Below are 25,393 nucleotides of genomic sequence, written 5' to 3'. Positions count from 1 at the left end.
CTCAGTGGAGAGATTATATCTCCTCACTGGCCTGGGAACGCCTCAGGATCCCCCAGTCGGAGCTGGAGGATGTGGCCCGGAGAAGGGAAGATTGGGTTTCCTTACTGGAGCTGCTGCCCCCGCGACCCGACCCCGGATAAGCGGTAGACTATGGATAAGTGAAGACTAATTCCCTCCTTCATGTTCGTGAGATAAATGAAGATATGACTGCGTGTTCGAAGCACTCTGAGGTTTCAATACTGATTAAGTTTACAACTTCCCGTCATCGAGGCTTCTTCATATGTTCATCATGTTAAATATGCTGCTTCTCACACATGCGTCATAACTCTCAAAAACCTTTTTTCCAGTGATGCGTCGGCCTTTCTGAACCCTGATCTCATAGTGTAGCATTAGTATTGTCCCATGCAAAAATAGGTATAAGGCCAGTAGCAACTTTATTTTAAATACAGTAGTAAAAAACAATACATCATAAAATCATTTTGCCATTGAGCCTTGATTGTCTTTGGTTTGACCAGCAACACATCTGTTAAAAGAATACAACACATTGTAAATTCAACAATAAATGGAAATGTTTCCAGCTCATTTATGTGGGTGAGAAGAACACAGCGGTAAAGCTCCAGCGGTCAGAGTAAACATGTCAAGCTTTAGGGCTTCAGAGGGAAGCGGAAGGTCTTATTTCCCGTCCTGCAGCGCAGCTCCACGCAGTCCAACCTCAGCAGAAACGGCCCTTCTTCGTGGTAATCCATCAAACTCTACCAGCCAAAGAATCAGACAGTAATCAGCTGGTAAATTGGTAAAGTCCTGGAACGGAGTCCAAGTCGTGTCATCTATACTCAATGTTTTCTCAACTGCTGTCAGTATTGCTCAGCACAATAGACTGCTGTATGATTTTATAAAAGTGGTGTTATCTAAGGCATACGTATGTCACCTAATCCAAACTAAAGTCCAACTGTTAGTTGAGATCTTTAAAAATCACTCATCAGAATATTGGCTGATATTCATGAGGCCCTCAGGGGTCACGTGGTAAAAATCTGTCCGAATGCACTTGTTAACCGTGACTTGATTCACTGTGTGAATACTGAAGTACATCTTGCTTATGATACTTCAGGCCAACATGTTTACTTAAATAAAATATTTATTGCTAATAGAGTATGTTTTGTAACACTGTAGTCTTGTTACTTTTAGGCTACGTAAAAAAAGGATCTGGCTTCTTCTTCCACCACTTAGGACATCAACCCTCAAACAAAAGTAGTAGTATATTCATGCCATAAAATCACTATGAATGTACTACTCAGTACCACAGACTCATAAGTTCCCTTTAGTTATATAATAGTGATGCAGCAGATAATGCCACAAAGTACAGTATGGTCCTTTTAAATGTACTGAGTACCATAATATACCAACGGTTTCAAATCTGTTCACACAGATTAACGCAACAAGGTTTCTTTCTACCATGTGACCCCAGAGGGGCTCCGTAGATTACATTTCCACATGAACACACACTTTGGATAGGATACTTTACTTCTGGTTATTAAAGAATTATGACAATATTGAGCGGGGCTTTTGTTTTCTTTCTTTTTGTTTTTACAGCTAATAAATATACTTGTTGTTCTCTGGGTGACAGAGAAATCCTCCCACTCATACATTTGGCATTTTTGTTCTGCAGTTTCTTATCTTATCTTCCAACATGTCTGCTGTGATAATGTATATGTCAAACACACTTGGGCACTTTAAAATGGACTGAGGAACAACAATACACCTTTGGATTTAGAATTGAGTAGCATTAGGAAGAATACTGAAAAGATTGAAAAGGAAAAACCAACACAGTGATGTCAGTGTACCTGCATCCCCTGAATGCACTCCTCCTCCATCTGTCCTCTCAGGTCTCCAGCACACCAGGCCAGACTCACGTGGAAAGATGGCTCCTAGAAAACACAGCAAAGGGAACATTATGGAGGGAAGACGCGGATGTGCACTATTTCTGATTCTTTTTGGCGGTTTCTTCATATTTATCAGACAAAACATTGATTTACAATCCTTTATTGACTGATAACTATTTCTACAATAACTGAAAACAAACCTTTCGTTTAACCTAAATAGTTGCTACAATATAAAAGAACATACTAATTTAGACCCTACAGATTCACCATATTTACAGGTATTGACACTTCAACAGAAAAAGACAAATTCAAACTTAAAGAGTGACGCACGCACTGGTCCAGATGTACACCTCAAAGGGTAAAATCTATTTGTGTGTGTTAAAATGTGTCGATCAGTGACCTTATAGAATGTGTCCAGGTGAAACTCTGTCATCGTTCTGTCCACTGCTTGCACCAGGTCCAACAACTGAGCATGCCCAGTACACACTTCCATCCCCAGAAACGTCCTGCAGGGGACAACAGACAGAGATACATACAGTCCAACCAGGAAGAATGTATGCTCAGGGAATTCAAACAGACACATCAGGAAATAAAATGTATCTTTGACAGATAAGTCAATAACGTTCCAATTTAGGGCTGGGAAATATATCGATATTATATCAATACAGCGATCGTAATATGGCATAAATGTTGTCTTCTCCTGGTTTTAAAGGCTGCATTACAGTAATTTTCTGAACTTACCAAACTGTTCAAGATGTTCTATTATCTGCCTTAACCCACTTAGTCATTATAACCACATTACTGATGATTATTTATAAAAAATGTCATCCATGTATTGGGAAAGCACCAATGGTCAACATTACAATATCTTCCTGATCAAAGTATTTGTTCAAAGATATTGTGATATTTGATTTTCTCCTTATCACTTTAAAAAACGTTTTTATTAATTAAATATGAGAAAGAGACAATAAAAAAGGCTGTGACTGTACCTCGTCCTCTCAGCGTTGCAATACACCCTCAGTCTCCCTGCTGAGCACACAAACCTGGACACAAGAAACATAAAGAGAACGACATTTTCACTAAAATTATCTTCTGGTGTAACTTTCATTCATATCTTTTATTAATCTATTTTCACTATTCCACCTATTGCACCTAGTGCAAGTGATCCTCTAGGATCACTCACGTCGCCTAGTTATATATATATATATATATATATATATATATATATATATATATATATATATAAATTATATTTATGGTAATACAATTATTATATATGTCTGCACTCTCTTTATCATTTAACTTCCTTTAGTCTTACTGTCTTGCTTTCTTCTGCACAACCCTTCTTCTAATATCTTTTGCATTAAAGAAATACTTCCCCCACAAAATGACCATTTGTCATCAATTACTCACCCCGTGTTGAAGAAAATGTTGTTTTTCTGGCATTAAAAATCAGAAAGAAATCTTGTTGAATTGAAGTAAATGAGGGCCAGGTTTAACAAAAAAACTATATAAAAGCATTCGTTTACAAACTCTCACACAACTTGTGCAGTATAATACTTACTTATCCAGTCGTATGCTCACTACCCAAACAATGATCAGACTTGTATTGCACTGCACAACTAGTTTGTAAACAGATGTTTTTATATAGTTCTGCTGTTGTTAAACACGGCCCCCATTTACTTCAATTCATCAAGAACTTTCTCCTTTTACTGATTATTCGTTTACTGTGGAGGCATGTGAGAAAAACATTTTTTGTAAAGGAATTTAAGGGTGAGTAATTTATTTATTAAATGGTCATTTTGTGGTGGGAGTATGTTGTTCAAATGACTCCCTGTACATACTGTATATACTCTGCAAACACAATGGCCAACACTAGTGTTTGTATGGGTATTTGAGCAAACCTCTTGCAGTGCACCAGGCCTGCCCTGAGGCTTTGGGTAACAGGTTGGATCCAGTGGTGCCTGAGCACCACCGTCTGAGACAGGCTGAGGTGGAACTCCTCCTGCGGGGTCAAAACCGCTCCATGGGCACTGGCATATGAGAGCAGCTCCTTCAACAACTCCCTGAACTCCTCCTCAGGATGGTCTGATGTTCGGAGGAGAGTGAGAGAAGGTAGGTTAAATAACGAAAATTGATCAATCATTAAATCAGCAGCAGTACAGTGTGTTGGTCTTACATGGCAAATAAACATAGGTGGCCCAGTTGCCTCTCTCATGTTTGAAGGAGCGGACACGTCCACCATGAAGAGAGCTGTCTTCAGTCAGTGAGTCAACTTCATCTGGAAACATGGCCAACAGGAAACCGGGAAGAGGCAGCCTAATGAAAACACAGCCTAAGTTAACAAATTACATTTCACTATTGATCAAAAAGGTTAATAATAGATCACTAAGGTCAGGCCCTGAGGTCAACATGTGTCAATGGGCATGGTATTGGGCTTCAGATAGTGAACCCCAAATTGCTCCTGATGGCCATGGTGAGTGTGTGAGACTGATGAGCAGCCTCTGTATGAATGCGTGTGCGAATGCTGACATAAAAGCAGTACACACACACACACACACACACACACACACACACACACACACACACACACACACACACACACACACACACACACACACACACACACACACACACACACACACACACACACACACACACACACACACACACACCTTGCTTTAGAAACCTGTTCATCAATTTTGGTTTTTTTTCTCGCCGGGCTGCCATTGTTAGCATCCTTTTCCTCTTGACACTTTCGAGAAAGACTTTTATCAGTGGCCGCTGCCGCCTCACTTTCTTCCTCCGAGCTGCTGCTGTATCCAACCAACATCATGGGATGTGTATATGATGTGTCAGAGCATAGCGAACATTATTGTACATTTGCTAAAAGACTGAGAGGAATTTACATAAATAGTTAACGCTAAAATGTAGGACGGAGAAACACATTTGCTCGGCTTCAAAAACATAAATTCCAGCCTCTTACAACAACCAATCGGCGTCTCTTCAACGCAGTCCCGCGCTTCCGTTGTAAACAACTATTGTAACGATAAATTAGGTCCCAGGGAAACACAGCCTAACCTCAAATCAGTTCCCATTTCAGAGGTTTGCCACAATATGCATTGATGGTGAGGCTGTGTAAGTGTTTATGTCTACTGTTCGGCCTGAAAGATCCTCTGAAATTTATCAAAATGTCCAGACAACATTTATAAGAGATGACAGTTTCAGCTGAATCTGGAAGAATTATTTTTAATGATAGCTTTGACTTATAAACATTCACGAACACATTTACTCTTTAAGACAATATGAATAAATGGGGTGAAAGGGGAAAGGTTTGCAATGTTACATTAAAGCCATCATACACCATGTTCCGGATGTGTGTGTGTGTGTGTGTGTGTGTGTGTGTGTGTGTGTGTGTGTGTGTGTGTGTATATATATGTATGTATGTGAGAGAGAGCATGCCAATTAACTATTGGTTTATTCATGTTCCCGTGCGCGGGTAGGGGCTCAGAAGCTAGCCGATAGCTAGCTAGAAATTTATAACAAAATGCATATTTTCGCTTGCCGAAAGAATGCCATAGGAGACAAATAAATGTATACGCGAAACGACACAGTTTGTGGGGAGATTTAGGAAACCGCGGGAGAATTTTCGACCATTTTAATGATCCGCAAGTACCATTTTTTCCGGCCCCTGGAGCCACAGCGCCCGAACAAGAGAGCATCCGAGCACCGTTTGCGGATGTGAAGAAGGGACCTAATGTTATTTGGGGGAGTAACTCTAGCTAACCTACGACAGACTGTAATTTATTCGAGATTACTCCGTCGGCTTGACTAGACGCTCCAGGTATGTACATGCGGACTTTCTCATTACTGTTTACATGCACAACACACTAATAAATGTATCGCTGCAGCGGTTACTACTAGGCTATTATTTTCTCTGGGCTAGTCAGCTAACGTTAGCTCCTTCCTGCGCCTCTGTGGCTGTGTTAGCATGTGGCTAGGCTAGCTTGCTAACCTATCCTGATTACATTGATCTTTGCCTGGAGACGAAAAACGTTATGATGCGCAGACGCTGTCTTCCACTTTTTTTAACCGCGAATCGTTGAGCATTTGTATTTCTGCATAGACGGGTTGAACTCACCGGTATACTACAGATTTACATTTACGACTCAGCGTTAAAGGTTCGTGTCCAAGTGTGTATGTTAATGAATGATCACTTGCTGTGTGATTCTGCGTTTACGGTGCACATCTTCAAGTTGTTTATAATAAATTATATTGCGTTGGGATGCTTTTAGTAATATCAACATGCAATACATGTCATTGTAATGATGTTTTACATGACTATATGCCTTTTGGGTGACGCATATACCAGATGTAAACCGGCTTTCATCAGCGCAAATCTTCTGTAGTTGCTCAATAAGCAGATATGAAGAATCTGCTGTGATCTTTTGTCTGAGAGGCTGACTGCTTAGTCTTGCACCCAGCTGTTAACGTTACCTGATATTGCAACACCTATCACAGTATTACAAATCCTGAAAGTTTCAATTAATCTGTTTCTGCTGAGTTTATATAGACAAATCAACTGGCTGCTTAAGCTGATGTAGCAAAATTTAAATTTTTGAAAAGCATTTCGCTTCACAAATATTAATTTTCACTGATATGTTTACTCACCTTAATTCTCTTTTTCATACAGATTTCACTTGAAGGCCACAAATGAAGTGAACGTTTTTCTTCCACCCTATCACAGAAGTCTGATCTCCAAACAGTTGTTCCCCTCTGCAATACGCTAAATCCTCTGTCACAGCCCCTTCACCAACTCCCTTGCCTTGTTCTTCAGGAATGGAGTGAGTTTATTCTCCTGTTTTCTTAACACACTCTGAAAGCTCAGCCCATTATTTAAATATTTTACAATCTCCCTTTCTTACTGCAGTTGGGCCACACCAGCAGCCAAACTGAATCCCTACACTCGAGCCCGCATGTCAGAGGCCTGGCAGCAGCATGCAGTCGCTCCACCTGCAATTGTCCACACCATCCCTCCAGGAGCTGAGAACGCTCTGGGCTGTGCAGTGTACGGCATTGTACTGCAGCAAGATGCTACGTCTTTGCAGCAGCAGACCCAGCATGGACAGCACATCCAACACAGCCAACAACTCAGCGGGAGTCAGCAGCCTGGAGGCGGGCAGCACAGTCAGCAGCAGCACCCCGCCCAGGCCCAGAGCTCCCTGCAGGTCGGGGCAGAAGGAGGACACAAGTGTGCGGCCTGTGGACATGATATCTCCCACCTGGCCAACCCACACGAGCACCAGTGCATGGTGAATCAGGACAGGTCATTCCAGTGCACTCAGTGCTTGAAGATTTTCCACCAGGCGACAGACTTGCTAGAACACCAGTGTGTTCAGGTGGAGCAGAAGCCGTTTGTGTGTGGGGTGTGTAAGATGGGCTTCTCCCTACTCACCTCTTTAGCCCAGCACCACACATCCCATAATAGCACCAACCCAATGAAGTGTTCAATATGTGAGAAGACCTACCGACCCGGTTCTTCTGGCAACGTCACGCCCACCTCAAATACTCCTCAGCAGCCCAACAGTGACGGGGCGTCAGCAAGTAGCAGCGCATCTATTCTACCCTTTCCGTCAGCCCGAGACCGGCCGTACAAATGCTCTGTTTGCCAGAAGGGCTTCAAGCACCTGTCAGAACTCACAAGGCACGAGAGGGTACACACAGGAGAGAAACCCTTCAAATGTGATACATGTGACAAGGCCTTCAGCCAGTCGTCCCACCTACAGCACCACCAGCGAACCCATAGCAGCGAACGCCCATTCAAGTGTGCCGTTTGTGAGAAGAGTTTCAAGCACCGCTCCCACCTTGTGCGCCACATGTACGTGCACTCTGGCGAGCACTTGTTCAAATGCAACTTATGTGAGCTGCACTTCAAAGAGTCGTCGGAGCTCCTTCACCACCCCTGCCACCCGCAGGGTTCCCGGCCGTTCCGCTGCGCCACATGCGGTAAGGGTTTTAAGCGGCCGTCCGACCTTCGGCAACACGAGCGCACACACTCAGAGGAGCGGCCCTTCCACTGTGATGAGTGTCAGATGAGCTTCAAGCAGCAGTACGCACTGGTGCGCCACCGACGCACACACAAAGATCCTGCTGACCGGCCGTTCAAATGCAATCTTTGTGACAAGGGCTTCATGCAGCCCTCTCACCTCCTCTACCACCAGCACGTCCACGGCATGGACAACCTGTTTAAGTGCGCCTCATGTCAGAAGGAGTTCAGCCAGTCAGGAGAGCTGCTCAGACACAAGTGCGGCGAGTCATCCAACACCTCGCCAGACAAGCCGTACAAGTGTGAAGTTTGCGGCAAGGGCTACAAGAAGAGTTCTACGTTACAGCGTCATCAAAACTCTCACTGCCAAGAGAAGCCTCTTAAGTGCTCGCTCTGTGACCGCCGCTTCCTGTCCTCTTCGGAATTTGTCCAGCACCGCTGCGACCCATCGCGGGAAAAGCCACTAAAGTGCCCTGAATGCGAGAAACGTTTTAAATACTCATCAGACCTGAACCGACACCGGCGCGTGCATACAGGGGAGAAACCGTACAAATGCGGCCACTGCAACAAGGGCTTCAAACAGCGAGAGCATCTGACCAAACACACGAGCACACACTCCAGAGAAGGCCAGTTCAAATGTGTTTGGTGTGGTGAGCGTTTCAGTGACTTGGGCTCTTTGCAGGATCACACAGTGCAGCACACAGCCGATGGCGGGGGTTACCCAGTGCCCCAGTGCATATAAAGACTTACTTCTTCTTTCGAACAGACAGTCCCCTAAACTCCTGTCCTCTTGTCTTGTAGGCTATTTATTCAGCCTAATCCTAACCCCATTTGCAAGACAGTCCAGGCTATAACCTTTTGCATTCATTCCCAACATTGTTACATCAAGTTTTTGTTGCATTACTAACCGGTCCAAAGCCCTTTAGTACTGTGATCTTTTTATTCCATAAGAAAATCTTGAACTTTTCTCTCCCTGTGTTCCAGCTCTTTTTCTTCTTCTTATATCTATCCTCTTTTCATCAGCACCACGATCAGACAGTTGTTAGCAGTGAAGAGGCCACAGCCACGTAAACTGCCATCAGTCATAATTAATCAGGCAGAAACAGATGCCGTAATGCAGGTTGATCCCTTCTAATTTCTTCCCCTCAGAAAAGGAAAAAAAATAATTGTAATGTCCGTTCATTGTCTTATAAGAGACAGCCGTATTTTTTTCAATAGTTTAAAACTCGATATGTTTTAAGGTGTTCTGAATGAATCAAGTATCGGCCTGAACTGTCTTGACTGATAGAACCACTAGAGGGGGAGCCTTCCCTTGTTTTTTATCACTTTCTATTGTGTCAGCCTGTCGCTGTTTAGTATCAGGAGACTGGGAAGTTTGACTCACCTCTCAGACACATGTACTCACATTCATGTGTCTGGTCCGGTGGAGGATGACTTGAAAGACTTTTTGCTTTTTTATCTCCTCACAGTAACACGTGTATCGTCTCTTTTAGGCCGTGACCGACTCTCTGCGTCCACATCCTTTTGGGTTTTAGTTAGGGTTGTACCGAATCCCATTGTTTCACATTGGAAGCTATTTTATAACATCATTGTCCTAAAATAATAATAATAATAATAATAATAATAATAATATGATCATTTTCTTTTGTAATGACTTACTTAATTTACTATAATAGTGTTAGAACCGAAATAGATTTTTAAAAATGGTGGTTATGTAAATGTAGTTTATGGTGCTGTTCGTTAACACAGGTGCGTGCCACCCTTTATGTGCGGTAAAGCAAACCGCAGTGAAAGTATTTCAAAATACTTCACGGCAACAAATATGGATTGCAGAAGCAGAATATTTAGTTAAATAAAAACATTTAGTGAATTATGGAAATGATTAAATCTACTCCCCAATACATTTGGACTTAATGCCCTGGAATTATTAGAAATGTTTGGATCACACAAGTCTGAAACAAGCCTGCGCAGCCACCACTGGACTCTTATTCTACAAATAGTATAATACTAATAATGTAAGTCCAGACTAATTTTTACCTACAACTCTGCAGGATTACCAGGTGGGGGGGGGGGGGGGAAAGCTGCGCAGCATTCAAATGTTAGTTTAGAAATCGAATGTCAACGTTATGAATGAAGCTTTGAAGCTTCCAACTATTCGGTACAACCCTAGTTTTAGTATTGTTAAACTATTATTTCTGAAGTAGCCAGTAAACTCCTCAACGTGTGTGAAGGAAAACTGGGGGGAGTTTTGGGATTTATTTTCCTGTAGTGAAATATTCCGATGTACCAAAACACCAGTATGAAGGAGCCCCCGAGCCCAAAGGTGTGTAGACTAACAAACCAGCTGAAGTTCACCATCCATTACAACTCATTGGTACCAATGTCACCCTTCAGTATAGACAAATATAGAAGTATATATTTCACACTAATATAAAGCTCATATTCCTGCAGATGTCTGTCTTGTTAGACGTCTTTGTACTGATAATGTCCAAGTGGAACATTACCCTTCTCTCTCAGCCTGTACATATTGTGGACGTGTGAGTGTACTTAGCCAGGTGAGTTGGATATGTCAGAACTTGTCTTTCTTAAAAAAAAAAAAAAAAAAAAAAAACATTAAGTAGGAACAGTTTTTGTATTCTTGCTACTTTTTACCATGTGAAATGTTTTGAAAAATGCTCTTTTGTTCTTTTTGTAGTCCATGTAGTGATTGTATCGGTATGTTGCAGGGAATCTCAAAGAGGACTCTGCATGTGTGTGAGTCTGAGTGTGTGAATGTAAACAGTATTCTGTCAAACAGGGAAATTCAGACTGTAGAGAATTGTATTAGAAATGTTTCAGCAGCCTTTTTTGTTTAGTTTTTATTTATTTATATATATATATATATATATATATATATATATATATATATATATATATATATATAATTTCTACCAGATTGAATGACACCTTCCTCCTCTTTGAATGCTATGAGATTGTAGTTGTGCTTAAGAAGCCCGGAGAACAAATTGGTTTACATGTCATCTGTGATCGCCGTGGTTGCTTTTCATCTGCAGAGCGGTTCCCCCTCTCACTGTTCATTCATGGTTTGGGTGCAGTATTGAAAAGTATTGAATACAAACGGAGGAGTCCAAGGAGATGGAAGTAACATTTCTTTAAATTCTGGCTTGCAATTCTTTTCGTTTTGCTTTAGCCCTAAAACAAGGCCTCTGCCCTTCATCATCATCGTCATCATGCAAGGTCAGATGGTTGGTTTCATCCACCATCGTATTTTATTTTCTGAATCTGGCATTATAAGACTGAGAACAACCTAGACTTAAAGAAGTACTTTGTTTCTTTTTATGGTTTCACATGTTTGTATGTTTTCTTTTTTTTAATCTTTAAATTGATATGAAAATCTATATTCCTCGATGGAGAGACCAGGGCCTTGGGAGAAAGTTGGCTGTAAAAAAAAATGTTTTACACGTCTGCCAGAGTTGTACTCGGCTTACACAATGTAGAATTGTTTCTAAAGCCAAATCACAGAAGAAACTCTACACAAAGAAGTCTGCGGGGTGGTGGTGTAAAGTTGAATAATACAACACAAACACATCAGTAATCAATAAGGGTGGGTTCATATTTGCCAAGAAGTACAAGGGCTCAAGGACTTAATTGGTGCAGATGTGCATAATAAATGTGTCCTGTGTGTAATAGAGTGCTCTTCAGGTGGAACTTTAATGGACAGTGAGGAATACTGCAAAGTGAAAGGAAGAACTGCACTTGTTACATCTTGATCCATTCTGGGTTTAAAAATTCCATCCCATATCCAACACATAGTCAGGGAAAGGAGAGTAACACCTCCTGCATAAGCACAAATTCAATAAATCCACCCCTCTGCATTTTAACTGGTGTTTCAATGGAAAAATAATAATTTTACCCCTCCCACCATCCTCTCTGTTTCAGTTCCAATAAATGAACCCGTCAGACCCTGGTGTCTCTCACTCTCTGCATGCTTGCTGTGTTAGTTCCTGTGTTCTGTCCCTGGGAACCAGTGCTCCTCTCCTCACAGCACTGTTCCCTCCTATAACTTTTTCAAATTGTAAACTGTAGTATATGTGAATGATGTTGAAAAAAAACTTTGTGGCGATGTATAGTATGTGTACATTCATGCTAAGATTATCTGTATGTATGTAGCATTCAATTACACAGCACTAACAAATAAAATCTTTTTTCATTTATAAACGTACACGAGTCATGAGATTATTTAAGCAGGAAATACATTATTGAAATATATAGAGTTCTTGACATTTTTCTAAAAAGATTCTAATATATGTATTAATTAGTTGAGAAAAAACACCGTAACATGTCTGAAACAAAGTTACTAAACACACTAATGATCAAAGTAAGTGTACTCATAAAGGATGAGCAGCCCCTTATATGTTTATATCATTGTAATATAATTATTATTACTGATTACATTTTGATGTTGCAGCTAGTGAAGGAGGACAATATTTTAATTACTTTTTATACTGTTGGAATAAATAGTGTAATCTTTGACAGAAAAGCCTTCAGTCTTTGCCCCTCCATCACATCCTCCTCACTAAGGGGCGCTGTGTCCCAGCTGCTCAGTCCAACATCACATCCCTCATCTTCACCCCGGCAGCCAGCGGCTTCACATCCGGGCGGCTCTCTCGCTCCTCTTCAATCGCAATCCGCTTCCCTTCCCTGCGCTTTCGACCGGGGAGGTCTGTGGCTGCAGAAGAAACCCCTGAATCCCGGGCCCTCCGTCGGCGTCTGGCACCGGGCCCCTGAGGCGCTGCTTCCCCGCACAGCCGGTCGCACATGACGCGGGCTCCGCCGATGGTGGTGCACGGCGCCGAGCGCTCCCCGTCGGTGCGACATCTACGCGCTGAAGTAGCATCGCTGGCTAACGTTAGCTAACAACATCGATCTCTCTGCTGCTCCATCCCCTCTCCCTCCGGCCGACCTCCGCTACCGATCCGTCTCATCAACAGTTGATTGATAGCTAACACCGGACCACCGAGGCAATCCCCCCTCCCCGACCGGCTAGCGCAGGAAGCGAACCAGTTTCCATCCTTAACATTTCGGATTTAGGGCCCGCAACGACAGTTGCTTCAGAGTTTTAACCCGTGATATTTAGATCACCGACCCCTTTCCTCCTCCTCCGTGGCCTTTTAGGGGTCTGTTTTCTCTACCTCAACATCCCGATGCCTCCCCGCCCGTGTGTAACCTCAGCTGCACTATCACCCCGACTCTGATCAGCCTCCTCCCGAGCCTCACCGACATCGGCTCTGCTGCTTCTGACAATCCAACCGAGGAGCGCTGCTCGGCGGGCACTGATTGCTGCGACCCCCCGGCGGTTCTCTCCATCCCTGTCTCCCTTTTCTCTCAGTCTGGCTGCAGAGTGAAGCTAGCTGGCTGACCTCTTCTACTTCACACACGCACAGTCAGCAAATCCAGTTACCGGTCTCTCCCCTACAACCCCCTCCAGTTTGTCCCTGACCCCCAACCCCCCGCCCCAGCAGATCTCCGTGACACACGCACCACAGTGCCCGAGCCGCGGGTCTCGTCATGCCGGGTCCGGTGGCTGGTAGCAAGTCCCGTGTGTACGCAGACGTCAATACACTGAAGAGCCGGGAGTACTGGGACTACGAGGCCCACGTACCCAACTGGAAGTGAGGACATTTCTATTTACTTGCTCTAATTGTCTGCACGTGATGTCTGTCCAGAGCAGTTAATGGGCGTGTTTGCATGTGTGGAAGAAGAATAAGGAATGTGTGGCAGATGTCTATTATACATGTATCTGTGATGGTGTGATGACACTATGATGGTCTCCCAGCCCACTACCCTGCTGCTCTGCACTGTCTGACACATCTCCATCTCTGCCCCCGTGTTCACCCTGTGCTGACTTGAGTAACCTCTGTCTTGAGATCGCAACCAGAAATCACTCCATTCCCAGAGGCTAGGCTTCATCGCAGTCACAAGAACACTTGACACACACTGACTTAATTGTATGCTGAAGCAGGACATATTCTTCTCTCTTTCACACAAGCTCTGCACTGTTTCTGTGTCTGTCCCTATAGCAACCAGGAGGACTACCAGCTGGTTCGAAAGCTGGGCAGAGGGAAGTACAGCGAAGTGTTCGAGGCCATCAACATCACCAACAATGAGAAGGTGGTGGTCAAGATCCTGAAGGTGAGCAGTTCGAGCTCCTCGAGTGCTGGATGTCTAAATGTTGGATATTTCCAGATATGTTCTGGTTTAGGCTAAATGACAGTCCAATCCAGGGCTGCAACTAACAATATTTATTTTCATCAGCGATTAATCTACTGAATATATTTTCGATTATTCAATTAATTGTTTGGTCTATAATATGTCAAAAAAGTGACACATTTCCGTCACAATTTCCGAGAGCCCAAAGTTATCAGATGTCTGATTTTGTCTGACCAACAGTCCAAAATACAAATGTATTGGGTTTATGTTCAATGCCATTTTAAGGGAACATTCTCAATTTTGAGAGCCTGTTGCCATCAAATGTTTTTGGACAATGAATGAAATGATTATAATAATTGAAGATACATTTTCTTTTGATTTTCCATGAAATCCAGTGGAAAAATGAAAAAGTTGGTGTTTAGCTTCTGCCTGGCAAATATTAGATTAATTTATAAATGTTTATTGAAAAATTAGTAAATTGTTGTCCTCCATAATGAACAGTAAAGCTTTCCGTCCGCTCAGAACACCAGTCTACGTAATAATCATATGTATATGTGTTTTGCCACCAGACAATATAAAGCCTTTAATAACAGTAGGATGGCTAATGCTTGGAGCTGGTGTCATGGTGATGCAGGTGACAGCGGAGGATGCCTGTTAGTAACATTGTCATTAACAACGGCCAGAGTCAAATGATCTGTCAGTCATTGAAGTGCAAACATCAAACCCACTAAATGTTCTGTACAAAGATTGACAGACTGGAATGCAGCAGCAGCGACACAGCGAGCGCGATCAGCAGGAAGAGCACGTGGACCGACTTCTTTGCTTGTTTTCTTGTTCTACCCTAAGACCTCACTTCTAAACGACCGTCTTTGTTTGCCTTGTTTGGTTTCCTACGGAATTAGCCGGTCAAGAAGAAGAAGATCAAGCGAGAGATCAAGATCCTGGAGAACCTGCGAGGAGGGACTAACATCATCCGGCTGGTGGACACAGTCAAAGACCCAGTGGTGAGCTGACGGAGTCCATGTCTGTCCTTTTTATAATGGAGAGGGCTGGACTGAGAGATATCAAATGCTAAGAATCCTGGTAAAAGGATTTTATGTTGGCTGTTTTCAGACGTTAGTTATCTTTCTTTATTTGGTGCCCTGATTTCTCGGCTGTGTTTGCTTTAATAACTCCTATAAGGACATGACATTTAGGCATGCACTGATCTGACCTTTTCTTTTTACCAATACCAAATCCAATCCCTGAAGTCAGGGTAGTGTTATTTTGTCAGCTATTTTTAGAAATGTAGTTTTAGTCCTGTGTCAAATATCCTTGTTAGTTTGTATTATATTTAGTCCACCTCACCGTGTTTTAGTTGACTAAAAGTCTGGGCATGTTGTTCTTATCTTAGTTTTTTAACCGTACTATTTTAGTATAGTTTTAGTGAATGAAAACATTGCATTGTCGTTTTGTCAGATCAGATTATATCGAACATTTCAGCCAATCTAGTCTCGACAAGATATCTCCTTTTCTTTCTGTTGTCTTCATTGTTAACGTCGACTTAAGGAAGTAAAGCTGTTTTCTCATATGAACTCCGGCTAATGTCTGGAGAATCATGTCTGGACATTATTGAGAGTTTTCCTTTCACACACTGGTTTAGGCGAGGGGTGGCGTGTGGGTGGAGCGTACAGGAGGCAGGACATGATGCGGATACACCACACTATGAGCAACTGAGTCTCTTGCAGTTCTTTGAATTTGTGTGACGATTTCAGCGTCCGACCTTACTGACAGACAATTCCTGAATCTCCTCGTCTCCAGTTAGACATATGAGTTGGTGTCTTTGTGTAAATGATCCCTCTTCTTCACCCTCGGTTGTTTTTATTTTCGCATGGCAATGTCATCGACACGCCCACTCCCTCGCCATGACCGCCCCAGACTATGAGCGGCTCTATTCAGACGGGGGTTCAATCGGACCGTACACAGACTTTGCAGCAGGGAGCTGCCGGGGTAAAGTCGGTTGATGTCCGGTTCAAATGATTTGGACATTTGCGTTCTCACATTCAGCTCCTCGGGTGTGATGGATGATCTCAGGGTTGCAGTGCGTGTGTGACTGTGCTCGGTGTTTGCTGCCGGGACACAAAACTGCTGCATTGAAAGAATGAATGTCTAATATTTGGTCTGCTCTTTGTTTGTCAATGGAAAAAATAGAGTTTTGGTAGTTTACATTTTTTTAAACTACATTTTACTCTAGTCTTTTTTTGTAAAAAATATTGCATGTTGATATAGTCAAAGTTAGAGTTGAATGACGTCGCTGCCATCTCACCATCGACTCGTCTTAGTCATGGTAAACAGTCTTGTTGAGGAACACATTTAGTCGTAGTTTTCATGAATGAAATGAACACTGATTCAGGGTCCTGGAAGTCTCAAACTTAAAATCTGTAAAGCTCACTGCATGGGACTGACTGGGATCGTTCTTTAATGTGTAAAATATCTTGAGGATATAACACATCACCACATCACGCTGTTTACTGTCAGTGTTTCCCACCACAACACATTGTGTGTATCCTTAAGGTCGAACAAACATGCTGAAATGCATTTGCTTCCTCCATTAATTACATTTTTTTGCAATAAAAAATAATATATATATATATATATATATATATATATATATATATATATATATATATATATATATATATATATATATATATATATATTTCATTCTGCATCGTTTTCATCCATCTTGCATTTCTCTACTTTGTTGGCACATTACTCAAACTGGTGACAGGGTTGTTTTGCGTCGCCATGCACTCACAAAAACATTGCTCCATAACACTACGTGGTCAAAAACTCCAAAGGGTACCTTTAACTTTAAGTGGAAGGAATTTCATCTCCAGCCCTGTTAAGGTAATGCATCTCTGCATCCCCAATGTTCACAGTATATTCTTGCATTTAAATTAGGGCTGTCAAGCAATTACATTTTTTAAATCTAATTATTTGCAAGCTTTGTGATTAATTAATCGCATATATCAATATAAATTGTTGGGGGGGGGGGGGTTGCTGTCAGAGAAAAAGTCAGGGGCATCTAGGAGCGTGATTAATCTGCGTTAATATTTTTGTTGCGTTATTCTTTCTGTGATTAATTAATCGAAATGAACGCGTTAATTCGACAGCCCTAATTTAAATGTATTTCTCTACGGAAGTCTCCTTTATTCTGTTCCAGCTAAGCGATTAAGAGTTCATATGAGAAATCAACATATCAAGTCGACTAATTCTTGACTGATTTTCTTTTTCTCCGATTACTTTTATTGATCCCAAACAGCTACCTTACATCTGTCACATGCCGACCCCTGATTCACTCTAGTTTTGGAACAAGCTTTGTCCGCTTGGCGTTTCCCCTTGCTGTATTTGCGGGGATTTTTCAGCTCTGTTTCCATTTTCGTAGCTTCCCCTTGGATCTGTGCTTACGATCTGGCACCTGGTTGCTACGTTTTAGTTGGAGGTTGGCACCCAGAGTCGTCCCTAACACGGCTAAATGAAAAGAAAAGATCAAATCCGGACAAAGGGCTGCACAGTCTCTGCAGATACACACACACTTCCCACACACACTTCCCACACACACTTTCCACACACATAAGTGATGATTGAGAGGGATTATTTTTGTATAAATCTATACTTTGTTTTTTAGGAAAATCCTACTCATTGTGCCTTTTTTATGACCGAGCTGTAAACCAGACTGAATATCTAACACACTATATAGTTTGAGTTTATTAGCAATCATGCTCACAGTTAGAACTTTTTACATTATATATACATTAATAATAACAAATAGAAATATATCTGTACGTGATTGTACATCATAACATTTGTAATTAAATTATACATTTAGTTGTATACACACCTTTACATATATACTCATACATCGACATTCACAAATACAACCAAACACTTCCATACAACCATGCATACATTAAATAAATAAAGCCAGAAAACAACAAAACACATAGCAAGAGCATCTTCAGTGCAGTGGGGGAACCATGCAGGGTCCTTTTGTTTGGGATCAGGTTTCAAAATTAGATTTAGATTTTTTGGACGGCAGCATGATGTGTATCATTTTACTACAGGTCAGGTTTGTGTCCAGTTCACTTGCAGCAAGTTAGTAATTCAGTTGAATGTTGTCAAATCTGTGTTTAATCAGGTGACTGAATCAGAACTGCTCTGTTTTCATTCTTGTCTTTGACTGATTCCCTCTCTGTCTCTCTGTGGTGGCTGTGCAGTCCAGAACTCCAGCGCTCGTCTTTGAATGCATCAATAACACAGACTTCAAGGTACAATGCTCACCTCTCTTCCGCATGCTTCTTCTTCTGGGGGGCCATCATGTCTACATGTTTTAGTGTCTTCATCAGTTGGGGACGAGCGGTGCAGGGGGCGTCAGCTTTTTCCTTAAACTAATGTCAATTTGTGTTTCCCTGCAGGAGTTGTACCAGAAGTTGACAGATTATGATATCCGTTTCTATATGTATGAACTACTGAAGGTGAGGCTTTTGCCTTTTTTTAAATGTTGAATAATAATTAAGACATTTTCCCACATTTCTCTATTTGTGACAAGTTTCCTGGGAATAAAAAAAACTGTACACAAATATTTATATCTTTGTTTGCTCTGATATAACGCCTGTCTGTCTGTCTGTCTGTGTGTCTCTCTGTCTGTCTGTCTGTCTGTCTCTCTGTCTGTCTGTCTGTCTCTGTCTGTCTGTCTCTCTGTCTGTCTCTCTGTCTGTCTCTCTGTCTGTCTGTCTCTCTGTCTGTCTGTCTCTCTGTCTGTCTGTCTCTCTGTCTGTCTCTCTGTCTGTCTGCCTGCCTGTCTGCCTGCCTGTCTGCCTGCCTGTCTGCCTGCCTGCCTGTCTGTCTGCCTGTCTGTCTGTCTGTCTGTCTGTCAGGCTCTGGACTACTGTCACAGTATGGGAATCATGCACCGTGACGTCAAACCGCACAATGTGATGATCGACCACCAGTTGAGAAAGGTAGGTGGTTCCCTATATAGTCCTATGTCTTTCTTCACACACCCACACACACTCTGAATATTATCTCACCGTGCTATTTCAGTCCCCCTCGAACACTCACTCTTTATTTTCTCTCTGGCTTTTCATCTGTTCATTCCTCTTTTTTTATACTGTCCCCGGTTTGAAAATTACTTGTTGTTGGTTAGTAACGCTTTAGGTTTTTATACACACCGTGTCTCTGTACTGTGTACAGACGGAGTGAGATCCGCAAAATAACAGCAGATGTCATTTCTATCTAAATAAATATGTGTTGGGTTGGACTGTTGCAACACTGTTAGAGCTGAAATAAACAGAACACTATTTGCAGACTATTTTGATAATCAGTGACTCGTTAAACATGGAGATTTCATGCTTTCCTCTGATTTGTGTGATATTTGAGTGAATATCTGGGTTTTGGACTGACAAAACAAGACTTTTAAAGACACCTTGGACTTTGAGAAACTGGGATGCACATTTGTCACTATTTTCTGACATTTTATAGACCAAGGGATTTAATCGATTAATATAGAAAATAATCTGTGGTTTAATCGATAATGAAAATGATCGTTAGTTTTATATATATATATATATATATATATATATATATATATATATATATATATATATATATATATATATATATATGTATATATATATATATATATATATATATATGTGTATATATATATATATATGTATATATATATATATATATGTGTATATATATATATATATATGTATATATATATATATATATATATATATATATATATATATATATATATATACATACACATACACATATATACACACACTTTGATACTATAATGGACCTTTCAATAATAGCTGTGAAGGTAAATGAGGATATATTGTGTTTTCCACAGCTACGCCTTATAGACTGGGGATTGGCAGAGTTCTACCACCCGTCCCAGGAGTACAACGTCAGAGTGGCCTCTCGATACTTCAAAGGCCCAGAACTCCTGGTGGACTACCAGGTAACACTCACACACACCTTGAACCAGCCCACACGAGAGATACACGAGAAAAACAGACATACCGACCGAGCTGATACACATGTGCATTTTTTAAAGCCAGTCACGCGTATGTAGGGCTGCACCAAAGGTTTTTTCACACTGGAAGCTTCTATTTAGGTTTTTGAATGAAGCTTCAACTGTCATCATATTTTATGACGTCATCACCCCAATAAAAAGCGGATTCATCGGATTGAGTTAAATATATGTTTTTTTATAAATCACTTTCCTTTAATGAATATAACTCGTCAGCGCCTCCTTTAGTGTGTGGAAAGGGAGCAAACTGTTTTGAGTTTTTAGAAATGTTTGGATCACACGGGCGTGAAACAATCCTGCGCAGCCACCGCTGGACTAGACATGCCAATAATAAATGTTTTATTCTAATGTCAACGTCATGACTGAAGTCTCATACAGCCCTACACATATTTGAGAACATGTTGTCAGCACACATGGATAATTCTGATGTCTGTGTTCTCATCATCGGCAGTGCTGTTTGATGATTTTGTGTTTCAGATGTACGATTACAGTCTAGATATGTGGAGCCTGGGCTGTATGCTGGCCAGTATGATTTTTCAGAAAGAGCCCTTCTTCCATGGACAAGACAACTATGACCAGGTGCGACTGACACACACGTGCAGCTGCTACACACCTACACAACAGCAGCGTGTTCATGTCGAAGCAGCTGATTAATGATTTTCTGCACACACACTGAAAAACACAAGAAAAAAATCCAAACGTCTGCCTTGCTTCTCTGCACCCACGGGCCATCCTGCGTCTGTCAGACAGGATGTCCCCAACATGTAATGGAGATGACCTGTATTTGTATACTGGATTGTTATCGGATGTTCTCTGTGGTGCTTCACTATCAAGCGCCAGCCGTAGTAACAAGCAGAGGGCGCTGTCGTTACGCACACACACAGCTAGAGCTTTGAGAGTTTCTCACAAGAGAGTAGAATGTGTGAAAAAACAAATGCAGGTCGATCAGAGAGAAGACAGTCAAACTAACAACATGATTTAACCTGGAGGCTAACGATCATCTTGACATTTGTCAATGGTTGGATGTGACAAAGACGTCTTTATATTGGTACACAGAGTTTGTGTGTTGTGTTTTGTAGTTGGTGCGAATTGCCAAGGTGCTGGGGACAGACGAGCTGTTCGGCTACCTGCGTAAATACCACATTGAGCTGGACCCGCGCTTCAAAGACCTGCTGGGACAGTAAGTCCACTCTGACTTTGCCTCTGGGATTCCCATCACTCTCCACTTATAGTGACATACAGGAGCTGAATGTAGTGTAGAAGCCAAATCACATACAGGCAGCAAAGTGACGTGGTACGAATATCAGAAGAGCCTCTGCCCTGCTGACGTCCTTGAGGAACATACTGAAAGAGATCATTTAATAGTGTTGCATATGTCCTCCTCTAACTCCCACTCAACCGCAGTAGTAGCTATCAGGAAATATTGTAACACTCCCAGCAAAGACTAATAAAATGGCATTTGAAATCATCCTTAATACAGTAAAATAAAGTGTTTTAACTGGAAAAAGAAACTTCATTATAAAGTCTGTTGAAGGCATCCAGACAGTCCTCATTTAACTTCCCATCGTTCTACTGCCTGCTGCGTTTAAACTGCATCACAGTGGTAGTTGCAAACATGAGTTCACCTTTTTCCACTGCAGCTCTTATTTTATGTGCTGTGGGGGAATTTGGAGAGAAATGTTTTTGCCACCATCTGGAGCGATGCAGTAACAGGCTCTTAGAGTCACCCTGTCGAGTTTTCTGGAAAATATCGGCATATTCACAAAGAATGGATTGCACTTGCAACCACTATCTGCCCCGTTTCAAGGTCCGATTTACAAAATATTTTTGCACAAATGGTATTGCAGCGCAAACATGCCCATAAAGTTTTGAGGCTCATTTGCACAATTTTGCACCAAATATCTGCATAGTACCTAATTCCAAAAAGTGCAAATAGCACAGGAGCAGCGAGACGCTATTTGCTTGGCAGCGCAGTTAGGTGTGCGTTTAACACTCTGCGGGTTCTTTTTGTCTTATATGTGCAGGTTTAGCAGCCACACAGTCCTTTTGTGAATTTGTCCCGCATCACATCAAAACAACATCCTTGAAGCCTAACAAACATTTAAAATGCAATTCCCTTTTACACTTTTATCTTTATTTTAAACCCATGTTGTTCACTTCCACGTTTATATCAGCTAGCTTTTTTATTTACATTATGTTTCTTGGTGCATTTTTGCCACCAACTATTGCTCAGTGGATCAGTGTGAGACTGCAGAAATGTGCTCACCTTCACACAAAGCAGGGACCTCCTAATCCAAACTATTGCTCTCTAGCGCCACAAGTGGCCAGAAACTGTACATGAAACCATTTAGTTGTGTGTCACTGGTAAGAAAAGGCCCCTGCTCACTGCTGCTTTATTGCTCACAGCTCAGCTGTAGGAATAAATGTTGATCCTCAAGTTTTTCTGTTTTTTGCTCATTTTCTCAACATGACATAAATTGACTCGAGCAGCCAACAATACTTTATGTGAGAAAATGATTGCCTGCCACTTCAAGGGGTTCCTGTTCTGTAGCTAACACCATCCCTTGAAGAGATTAAATACTTAATGTGCTAATCGGATAAAAACACACTTTGCAGTTGCACAATAAATGTTGGTGTTGTATGGATATAATGGACAAAATACAAAAAAAGCAAACCAGAGTACAGGAGCTCATGTCGGTGTGTCAAGTAATGTGGTTGTTAGTAGCAGCACTATCAGCAGGTGTTGTGCTGTGTGCCTGCAGGCAGAGCAGGAAGCGCTGGGAACAGTTTGTGCAGACGGAGAACCAGCACCTGGTGAGTCCTGAAGCTCTGGACCTTCTGGACAAGCTGCTACGCTACGATCACCAACAGAGACTGACTGCCACAGAGGCCATGGAGCACCCCTACTTCTGTAAGCAACACACACACACACACACACACACACACACACACACACACACACACACACACACACACACACACACACACACACAGGGATGCTGGTAGGGATTTGTAGCATTTAGATTAAAGACCTGACAGTACTTGCAGTCTGTAGCACGAGCTGAACTTAAGTTGGATCGTTTATTGAAGTGTAAAGTTGACGCCTCAGGTAAGCGCAGCATAAAATCCCACTTGTGTTGGTTCCAGAACGTTGAGCGCTCACGTCAGTGTCATCATAAATGTAAAGACGCAGGACGTGTGTAACATCCCAACCATCATTCTGTCCGTTCCTCCATAACAACAGTTTGTCCTCTCTTTAAAAATAGTCCTAAACTCCAAGTAGCATGAGCTTCAGTGTTGTTCCTCTCTCCTCCTGCAGACCCAGTAATAAAGGAGCAGTCTCTGGCAAACTCTGACAACAACATGGTATCCAGCGGCAACACTACAGCGCGATGAAACACAGGTAGCAGTTTGAAAGATTCTTCATGATTACATAGCCGGGGGAGAGGAGGGGGGTAATATCTAAAGGTTAAAGTCATAAATTCACGAGAAAAGAAACTTGGTTATTAAGTCATAAATTTGCGAGAATTTGCAACTTGATTGTCAGAAGTTCTGATTCTTTTCTTGCTAATTTATTACTTTATAATCTCATAATGTTTGAGTTGTTTCTCATATATGTAAGACTTTAATCTCGAATTCAGAGTTTTTTCCCTCTGAATATTACCCACCTCTCCCGGCTCTGTAATACGCTGTAGGAGTATCTCTAAGACTAAGAGTGGTGACTGGAAAGTCTGTTAAATGTCATAGTTTCTGTAAATATGTCCCCTCTTGTCTTTCCTCCTCTCTACAGAAGTGGAAGAAGATGTTTGTTACCTCAGCTTTGTACCCGGTTGTGACAGTAACTTTGACAAGTGTACAGTGACAATGGATCAAAGTGACTCTGAGCAGTTACACTCACAGATATGTGCATACGGATACACACATCTATATACACACACACATTGATGCAAGCTCACCTCTATACAAACACACATGCAGACACGTATACATACACCCTCCTCCTCTGTATCAGTCTGTGATTGGCTTGTCCTGGTTCTTGTCCAGCAGCCTGACCAATGAGCTAGAAGCTGCTCCCCCCCCCATCGTCCCCCAAATCGTCTTTTTCCTCCCAGCTCAGTCTCATGTAGGTCAACAAGGACAAACTACTTTTAAAGACAATTCAGTCCCTCCTCTCTGTCGTCCCTCCTTTATATCGTCCCCTCTTTGTTTGCATCAGCATGGAGAATGAACCGGAGCAGTGAGCCTGTACAAGTCCTCCCCCCCTCCCGACCTGTTCATCCGTCTGTCTGCCCCCCTCCTCCCCATCCTGTACCCCAACAGACAGACAGACGTCTTAGCACTACTCCAGTTCTGAAAGTGGCATGGTGGACTCTAGATAGAAGAATGATGATGATGATGATGATGATGATGATGATGATGATGATGATGATGATGATGATAATAATATTAATGAAAAATAAATGATTTTTATTTAGATGAAGTCTGCCTGTGTCGAGTGAGTTATTGCTCGTTGCTTTCTGTAGGTGTCTGACATGTTTCTGATTTGAGGGATAAACATGTTTACACAGCCTGTGAGACGGGTTTCTAAGAAAAACACAATATCTAAATTTGATTTGTGAAGTTTAGTGATGTCGTGAAGTAGCTTGGGATCATGGGAGTTGCTGTCTTCACCACCATTGCGGTCAGCTTCTCCTGGTTACGATTCTTTCATCTGTTCATCGTTTACGAGGATTTTTCTGGGAACCGATTATCGTCAGAAGTCAAAAACAAACAGACTTGCTGATTAAAACCGGTAATTATACTTAATAACATTTGTTTCAGACATTACGAATCATATTGCCGTTACAAATTGCTTCGTTGAGTTCAACTTTTCGTAGTCATCGAATATGTAATTTGTTCACTGTTCTGTGTTGTTCATTATTGTTAGAGGCATTTCTATTGTAACCACACCATTCATCATAAATAAGGGTAGACTAAATAACAGAAACACTTTAATGTATGACAATACAGTTCAGCAAACTACAGTTGATTCAACACCTTCAATCAGTTTCAACAAAAATATAACTTGTATTGAAACTCAATACCCCATAATGATGAAAGGATTTTAGAAGTTTTTGCAAATGTATTTAAAGGTTCAATGTGTAAGGCAATGTTGCTGAAGTTAGCATG

The 25,393-nt window shown here is 41.7% G+C and overlaps 3 protein-coding genes across 4 annotated transcripts; 2 read left to right on the top strand and 1 right to left on the bottom strand.

Moving 5' to 3' along the window:
• Positions 1–411: 411 nt before the first annotated feature.
• On the bottom strand, positions 412–4,981 carry usb1 (U6 snRNA biogenesis 1). The gene is made up of 7 exons (XM_029434849.1): positions 4,556–4,981; positions 4,060–4,199; positions 3,785–3,968; positions 2,870–2,923; positions 2,281–2,386; positions 1,842–1,925; positions 412–752 (listed from the first exon to the last, which is right to left on the bottom strand). The coding sequence occupies exons 1-7, from the start codon at positions 4,714–4,716 to the stop codon at positions 645–647; spliced, it is 837 nt and encodes a 278-aa protein (XP_029290709.1). The 5' UTR covers positions 4,717–4,981; the 3' UTR covers positions 412–644.
• A 375-nt stretch (positions 4,982–5,356) lies between these two features.
• Positions 5,357–10,543, top strand: znf319b (zinc finger protein 319b). Of its 2 annotated transcripts, none has more exons than XM_029434783.1 (3): positions 5,357–5,724; positions 6,574–6,724; positions 6,811–10,543. In XM_029434783.1, exons 2-3 carry the CDS (start codon positions 6,720–6,722, stop codon positions 8,666–8,668), a joined length of 1,863 nt encoding a protein of 620 aa, XP_029290643.1. In that variant the 5' UTR covers positions 5,357–5,724; positions 6,574–6,719; the 3' UTR covers positions 8,669–10,543. The 2 variants fall into 2 exon arrangements, with proteins under 2 accessions (XP_029290643.1, XP_029290644.1); XM_029434784.1 differs by lacking the exon at positions 5,357–5,724 and adding an exon at positions 5,956–6,061.
• A 1,943-nt stretch (positions 10,544–12,486) lies between these two features.
• csnk2a2b (casein kinase 2, alpha prime polypeptide b) lies at positions 12,487–24,704 on the top strand. Its single transcript, XM_029433781.1, has 12 exons — positions 12,487–13,598; positions 14,007–14,118; positions 15,039–15,140; positions 18,396–18,446; positions 18,594–18,653; positions 19,056–19,139; positions 20,042–20,152; positions 20,702–20,803; positions 21,304–21,404; positions 22,987–23,135; positions 23,544–23,627; positions 24,015–24,704. The coding sequence occupies exons 1-11, from the start codon at positions 13,495–13,497 to the stop codon at positions 23,618–23,620; spliced, it is 1,053 nt and encodes a 350-aa protein (XP_029289641.1). The 5' UTR covers positions 12,487–13,494; the 3' UTR covers positions 23,621–23,627; positions 24,015–24,704.
• Positions 24,705–25,393: the final 689 nt, after the last annotated feature.

The sequence above is a fragment of the Cottoperca gobio genome, chromosome 6 (assembly GCF_900634415.1).
Source record: "Cottoperca gobio chromosome 6, fCotGob3.1, whole genome shotgun sequence".
Taxonomy (NCBI): Eukaryota; Metazoa; Chordata; class Actinopteri; order Perciformes; family Bovichtidae; genus Cottoperca; species Cottoperca gobio.
The sequence above is the reverse complement of the archived record's forward strand: the minus strand, read 5'-3'. Positions and strand labels throughout refer to the sequence as shown.

Bases quoted from the DNA above. Each gene is read 5' to 3' on its own strand.
- usb1 (XM_029434849.1), bottom strand. From the start codon at position 4,716: ATGATGTTGGTTGGATACAGCAGCAGCTCGGAGGAAGAAAGTGAGGCG. The intron at 4,200-4,555 runs GTGTGTGTGTGT...TGTTTTCATTAG, and splicing joins GAACAGGTTTCTAAAGCAAG to GCTGCCTCTTCCCGGTTTCC. The intron at 2,387-2,869 runs GTACAGTCACAG...TGTCCCCTGCAG, and splicing joins TGCAACGCTGAGAGGACGAG to GACGTTTCTGGGGATGGAAG.
- csnk2a2b (XM_029433781.1), top strand. From the start codon at position 13,495: ATGCCGGGTCCGGTGGCTGGTAGCAAGTCCCGTGTGTACGCAGACGTC. The intron at 14,119-15,038 runs GTGAGCAGTTCG...CTACGGAATTAG, and splicing joins TGGTGGTCAAGATCCTGAAG to CCGGTCAAGAAGAAGAAGAT. The intron at 15,141-18,395 runs GTGAGCTGACGG...GTGGCTGTGCAG, and splicing joins ACACAGTCAAAGACCCAGTG to TCCAGAACTCCAGCGCTCGT.